The 6799-nt window shown below is 46.7% G+C and overlaps 1 protein-coding gene across 3 annotated transcripts in view; it reads left to right on the top strand.

Annotated features, from left to right (window-relative positions):
• The first annotated feature begins 1867 nt into the window (after positions 1–1867).
• CD247 (CD247 molecule) overlaps positions 1868–6799 on the top strand; it is a 77164-nt gene continuing 72232 nt past the window's right edge. The window contains exon 1 of one of the 3 annotated variants that reach the window (XM_076000359.1): positions 1868–2103. In XM_076000359.1, the coding sequence (XP_075856474.1) occupies positions 1995–2103 (109 nt within the window). In that variant the 5' untranslated portion in view covers positions 1868–1994. The remainder of the gene's footprint in view (positions 2104–6799) is intronic. The other 2 variants (XM_012783865.3, XM_012783864.3) reach the window with 2 other exon arrangements.

Here is a 6799-nt window from a genome sequence, read left to right as displayed (position 1 = left end):
CTGGGCACAGTGGCACATGTCTGTAGTTGTGGCTACTCGGGAGGCTGAGGCAGGAGGATCACTTGAGCCCAGGAATTCTGGGCCATAGTGCTCTATGCTGATCTATATGGTGACCTCCCAGGAGGGGGCCACCAGGTTGCCCAAGGAGAGATGAACCAGCCCAGGTTGGAAACGGAGCAGGTTCAAAAAGTTTTTAATTTCAGTGAAGTCCAGTTTATCAATTTTGTCCTTGATTGCTTGTGCTTTTGGTTTCCTGGACATTCTTGTACATTCATTTTTTTCATGTAAACTTTGGAATCAGATTGTCTTGTTCTTAAACTTTTGTTGGTTATTTTCAATGAGATAGATTGATTAATTTAGGTAGAATTGTGGTGTTCATAAGAGGGAGCTTTCTATCAAAGAAGAATATGCCTTTCCGTTTATACAAATTATTTCTATGTTCTTTAGGAGTGTTTTAAAGCTTGTTTCATACATATCTCTTTCAACTTTTTTTTTTTTTTGAGACAGAGTCTCACTCTGATGCCTGAGCTAGAGTGCTGTGGCGTCAGCCTAGCTCACAGCAACCTCAAACTCCTGGGCTCAAGAGATCCTCCTGCCTCAGCCTTCCAAGTAGTTGGGACTACAGGCATGTATCACCATGTCCGGCTAACTTTTTCTACTTTTAGTAGAGACAGGGTCTCTATTCCTCAGGCTGGTCTTGAACTCCTCTTTCACCCTCTGGCTGGGTATGTCACTCAGCCTCTTGCTTTCTGTCCTTGCAACAAATACTATTTCACTGGCCTGAAGGGAGCACGGAGGCCCAGTCTTCCATGGAGTTTTGCCCTCTTGTGGCCCGAGGGTCCGTGTCTAGTGATCCTCTTCAAGTGATCCTCCCGCCTCTCAGCCTCCTAGAGTGCTAGGATGAGAGGCGTTAGCCACCACACCCAGCCTTCTTACAACTTTTTATTAAGTTTACTTCTAGATTTTCATCCTTTTTTATCATTATAAATTACCCCAATGTTTAAATGTTGACAAGTAACAAATATGTTTAAAATACTATATGAACTATAGTATTTCAAGCTATTTTATGGTCCAAACTCAGGCCAAGTTCAGATCTGCCACCTCAGATCTACTCCAGCTCTGCTTTATAGAAAAAGAAACTAAAGTCTAAGGGTGGGCGTGGTGGCTCACGCCTGTAATCCTGGCACTCTGGGAGGCTAAGGCGAGTGGATTGCTCAAGGTCAGGAGTTCGAAACCAGCCTGAGCAAGAGCGAGACCCCGTCTCTACTCAAAATAGAAAGAAATTAATTGGCCAACTAATATATATAGAAAAAATCAGCCGGGCATGGTGGCGCATGCCTGTAGTCCCAGCTACTTGGGAGGCTGAGGCAGGAGGATCGCTTGAGCCCAGGAGTTTGAGGTTGCTGTGAGCTAGGCTGACGCCACGGCACTCACTCTAGCCTGGGCAACAAAGTGAGACTCTGTCTCAAAAAGAAGAAAAAAAAAAAAAAAAGAAAGAAACTGAAGTCTAGAGATGTTGAGTGATTTACTCAAGGACACCCAGCAAATAGATGGTAGTTAGAGATGTCGTTAAAGCCTGACTCTGAATCCAGAATGCTGTCATTTTACCAACCTCTATAAAATACCTGACAGTCCAGGTAAATGGCGAATGATGTTCTTGCCTGTGTTGGAGACCTGTATTTGCCCAGAAACTGACTTCACCTTTCAGGATAGAAATTAGACAAGAATATAGTAAAAAAAAAAAAAAAAAAAAAAAAAAAAAAAAAGGAACATTAAAACAATGGTGAAATGAGAGAAAAAGCAGAATTCAGACAGACAGACCAATGCACACACACACACACCCCAACCCTCAACCCTCCGGAGCTTCCTGCCTTGTGAACCGAAAGGGGGAGTGCGAGCTTCTCAGCCCTGCGGGCAGGTGCTCCACTTCCTGAGGAGGCAGTGGCGGAACAAAGCCAGAAGAGACCCCTTTTCTCTTCGTCGTCCTCCCAGCCATGGCTGCCTCGGCCTCTACCTCCCAGCCCCGTCCTGGGAGAAAGGACGAGATGAAGTGGAAGGTGCTTGTCATCGTGGCCATCCTGCAGGCACAGTTCCCGACTACAGGTAGGGCCGGTGTGTGGCTGGTGGTGGGGAACTTCTAGAAACTCTTTGTGAATGTGTAAGGGGGGGGGGAGTGGAGGGACGGCGAGGAGCTGGGGTCTCCTCCGAATCCCGTCCCCCCCAAATCAAGCGGCTGCGGAGCTGGGCGGAGTCAGGCCCGAGCGGGCACCTGCCCCTTCGCAGCCTCGGTTCACAGCCAGCTGCTCCAGGTATTGATTTTTCCAGGGATAACAAGGAAAGAGAAAAAGTCTGTGTAGCGGAAGGACGAGGAGGGAGGAAGGAAGCAGGAGAGCAACTGAGGCAGGCCAGGGACAGAGAGACAGAGAGGGAGTGTGGGACGGAAGCTGGGTGGGACTGGAAGTGTCAGCCAGGCCATTTTCCTGCTGCGACGTTCCTCTAGACTCTGTGCCCTCTTTCACCCTCTGGCTGGCTCCGTCCCTCAGCCTCTGGCTTTCTGCCCTTGCCAACAAAGACTATTTCACTGGCCTGAAGGGAGCACCGAGGCCCAGTCTTCCATGGAGACTTTGCCCCCTCGTGGCCCCAGCGTACGTCCGTGTCTAGGCTCAGCCCTGTCATGGCTGCCCCCGTGCCCCGGCCAAGGGCTGCCCTGTGCCGCAGCCGTCCAGGGTGTGGTGACTCACCCGCCACCTCCCCTCAGGCAGCTCTCTCTGAGCCAGAAAGCTGCCTCGCCGCCGGCAGACCGACCGTAGAGGGCAGATGAGAGGATGTGCCTTGTTAAGTCTCCGCCATGAGCAACAGCCAGCCACCGAGAGAGCTTACTCCTCACCCCATTCCCCTGAGCCTCGGGAGCCTGGCTTCTCTGCGAGCCTCTGGCTTCCGGCGTGTTGTGTAGCCCGGGTAGTGAGGAAGACGACAAGTGAGAAGAAGACAAAAATGGACCGCTCGGCAGGCATGTGGCATTTTTACAAGAAACGGGACAAGCTGTATTGGGATGTGAAGAAACAGGGAAGGCAGTCACAAACAATGTCCCCCCTCCGCTCGGCAGCTCGCCTGTGGGAGAGTGGGGGCTTGTTCAGTGACGACGTCGGGAGGGCAGGAGAGACCACGGCGGGCGCCGCCCTGGCCAGCACCTCGGGGGTTCGAAGGGCTGTGTAATCGCAGGGCTCACTGCAAGATCACAGCTCTCTTCTCAGAAAGGCCTGGCGGGTGTGAGTCACACGGTGCTGTGGGCACCAGAGCGAGCTCGGAGCAGTCCGTCCTCGTGTGCAGGGACAGGAGGGTCCCTGACAGCCTGGGGACTCGGTGATTTCAGGGGGAAAGAGCTGAGGGCAAGAGCACTTCAGACGCTGGGCTTGGGGCCTGGGACCCTGCCCCGGGGAGGCCGTTTCACCTTTCAGGGCCTCCACCTGCAGTCTCCTCACTGGTCGTTTGTTTATCGGGCTTTGGGGCGAAGTGGAGTCAGAGAAAATGAAAGGCTGCTTGGGTGGTGGTGGCTGCCAAGCGTGGTAAGCAAAACCCCACCCAGCGGACAAGATGGGGCCATGGCCTGTTTCCACAAACAGGGACGGGCAGAAAAGACTTTGCGGTGACCGGATTGTCATTCGCCAGTGCTCCTTACTTTGCCCTGTGGAGATTGACATTTTAGCTATTTTTACACAACGCTATGAACATTTTCAACATATCCTAGCCCAGAAACAGTATGCAGTAAGGCCAGGGGCCCCCAGAGAGGCCCCCAGGCCGAGGGCCACGATGGCGCTCACGTCCCCTGGCGGAAAGGCTGCTGACAGAATTCGAGTGAAGGTGTTCTCTCTTGTCTTGCTCAGTGAAGTGACCCGTCTCCTAAACCCTTTAAAACGTCTATTTTCCACTGAGCATTTTTCCATTTGCATTTCTTTGGAAATGCCCAGATCCTTACGATGGGTGAGGCCCTGGTCTGTCCACAGGAGCAGCCTCCCTGAATGGCAGTCTGCCAAGACGGCCGGCTGAGGCCAGGAGCAGCTAAGATGGCGCCAGGTGGCACGGGTACACTTTTGCCTGCAGACCCCTCAGCTCCTCAGTGCCGCTAACGCTCTGTCCCACGGTAGCCAAGAATGTGCCACTAATGCTCTGTCCCACGGTGGCCGAGAATGTGCCTGGTGGTCCAGTGAGGAGATCGATGCAGCTCTGACATGTGGGCTCAGGAAACGCAAGACCCCCAGGGTTGTTAGTGGCCCTGCTTTTCGGTAGGCAGCTGGACGTGGTGCAAAGAGTCAATCACAGATGGAATCCCAGCACGGTCACTTCCTATCTGTGCAACCTTAGGCGAGTTACTTAACTCCTCTGGGCCTTAGTTTTCTCCCCTCTAAAGAAAGGCCCCTGATACCGTTCTTGCAGAGATATGAGGATGAGAAGTGATTGCAATGTGTCCAAGGCATAGTAGACAGCCAATAAATGGAAGCTGTATTTATTATTACCATTATTACATCTTCGACTATCTTCTTATTCTCAAAACCCGGAACAGGAGACAGAAACCTATGGCTGAGATTCTTAATCTGCTCTCGATTGTGTTGTAAGGCAGCAGTGGGCATTTTCTCCGTCTGTGAAATCAAGTCATCCCCCTTCTGATTTCTGGGCACCCCCAGCCCCGCACAGAAATGCAGCAGTGATCCCAGTGGTAGGACCAAAGCTTCATCTGGTCATAAGATATCCATTAAAGCACCATTTTAATTTTTTAAAAACACTTACTCTGCAGGGGGGTATTCTCCCAAAGTGAAAACATATCTGAGAAATATATATTATAATAATATAAATAGTCAAGGGGGAGGAGGAAGTTAGAAACAAAACCCACCTGGTCATCTTTGGTTGGGGCGGCCATGCACATTCGGAAGCCAGGTGGTTGGTGTGGGTGCGCAGTGACTGGGCATCTAAATGCAAACCCCTGGAGGCCCAAATCTTTGCTAAAACTTCTTGGAGGGGAACTGGAGGCAAGCTTTGAAGTGATGCAGTACAAGTGTTTCATCGATGGCGTTTTCACCGTCGCTTTGTCTTGACCTCCAATGGCCTGGCTCTGCTCGTCCAAATGGCTACTTGATTTCCCTACCTTGGCGTTTCTCAGACTTGCTGCCCAGAGACCATGTCTGCAGCTGCCTGGCACCCTCCAGAAATAGTCCTGGGAAGCATTGGCCTAGGTGAATAACCACTGCTATCTTCATTTAAAAATTCTTTGTGTTTTTGCTTTCATTCTTTAAAAAATTTTAAAATTTTTATTGGACATACACTTTTACTTCCTAAAGTCACCCAGCACTGTGTCTTGTGTTTTATTTAAAAGGATCCAGGCACCATGAGGGAACTCTCCTGGATTAGAGTTATCCAAATGTGCACTTTTGGAATCCTGTTTCTCCTGAGCCGTATTTATCTATGAGTCAGCTAATTGATTTAATAAATACCTGCAATAGTTCAAAATAAATTTCTTACCTCTGCTTGGGCAAAGGCTAGTTCTTATTAACTCTAAAGCGATGGTGTTAGTCAATTTGAACAACATTCAGGCAATTTGGTTAAAAAAATAATAATAATTAAACCAGTCATTTGACCTGTTATTTGAAACAAAATAATCACTTTAGTCACTGCATGGACATTATATGTCTTCCAACCTAAAAAAAAAAATGACTCCAAGTTCCTTGGGGAAAAAGACACCCCTGTCTTGCTCACAGCTGTACCCCTGCACTTAGCACAGTACCTGAGCAGAGTCAATGTGCATAAATATCAATAAGTGTATGTTGAATGAATTAAAAGGTGGGTGAATGAAGGAAATCTAGATGTTTCCATATAATTAAACTAACTTTAATGATTTATTTGGGGAGTATATTGAATTAATATTATTTGGACCTTCTCTCTAGAGAATTTAGCATGAAATAACATACTTTAAAACAAAAAACAGAAATTAAACTGCAGACAGGACACTTTGAGTGAATAGAATGATTCTAAATGAGTTGCAAGAATGATTTAAGATATAATCCTGCCATTATTAAAATTTCCTGGTTAGACCATATGAAATTTCCACTCTTAATTGTTTTATACCTACAAAAGATATAATTTCATATGATCCAGCTAACATTATATCTATAAATAAGTAAATATCTTCCTTTTTCTGATTTGGCTTTACTACTGGGGAAAAGCAGAAAATAAGGAAGGCTTTCATTGTTGGAGATCGTTAATTAATGAACTGATAAACTAGTGGAAGGCCCCAAGGAGAAAAAGAGTTTGTGGATTATAGCATAAATCACAGTATTCAATCGCCCAGTTTCCTCAAAATATGTAAAGGAAAAAGTGGAATATCTAACTGGTTTAGTCTGATTTGATCTAGGTCACTAAATAAATATTTCAGGTAGCTATCATTTCTTTCTTCTCTTAATTTGAAGTATTTTAATAAAAATATCATAAAATCATTGAAAGAAGTTAAAATTTTGTTAAAATCCATAACAAGCCAGCCTGATAACCTTTTATTTTCACTTATTTATATTCCATTCCAACATTTTTTATAAATGCATAATATCTTTAGATAGTTATCATAAAAAACAGTTTCATGTGCTTTTTTTTCTTACTATTTTATTATAAGCATGTTTTTTCCTGCTTACCCTCTGTGGTAGTTTTTAATTGCTATGTAAACTTTCATAGAGGATATGCATCACATTTTCTTCAGTGTCTCTTATTTTGGGACATGCTGGGCGTATTTCTAATTTTTGTCATTATAGCTGATCCT

This window comes from Microcebus murinus, chromosome 2 (assembly GCF_040939455.1).
Source record: "Microcebus murinus isolate Inina chromosome 2, M.murinus_Inina_mat1.0, whole genome shotgun sequence".
Classification (NCBI taxonomy): Eukaryota; Metazoa; Chordata; class Mammalia; order Primates; family Cheirogaleidae; genus Microcebus; species Microcebus murinus.
The sequence above is the reverse complement of the archived record's forward strand: the minus strand, read 5'-3'. Positions and strand labels throughout refer to the sequence as shown.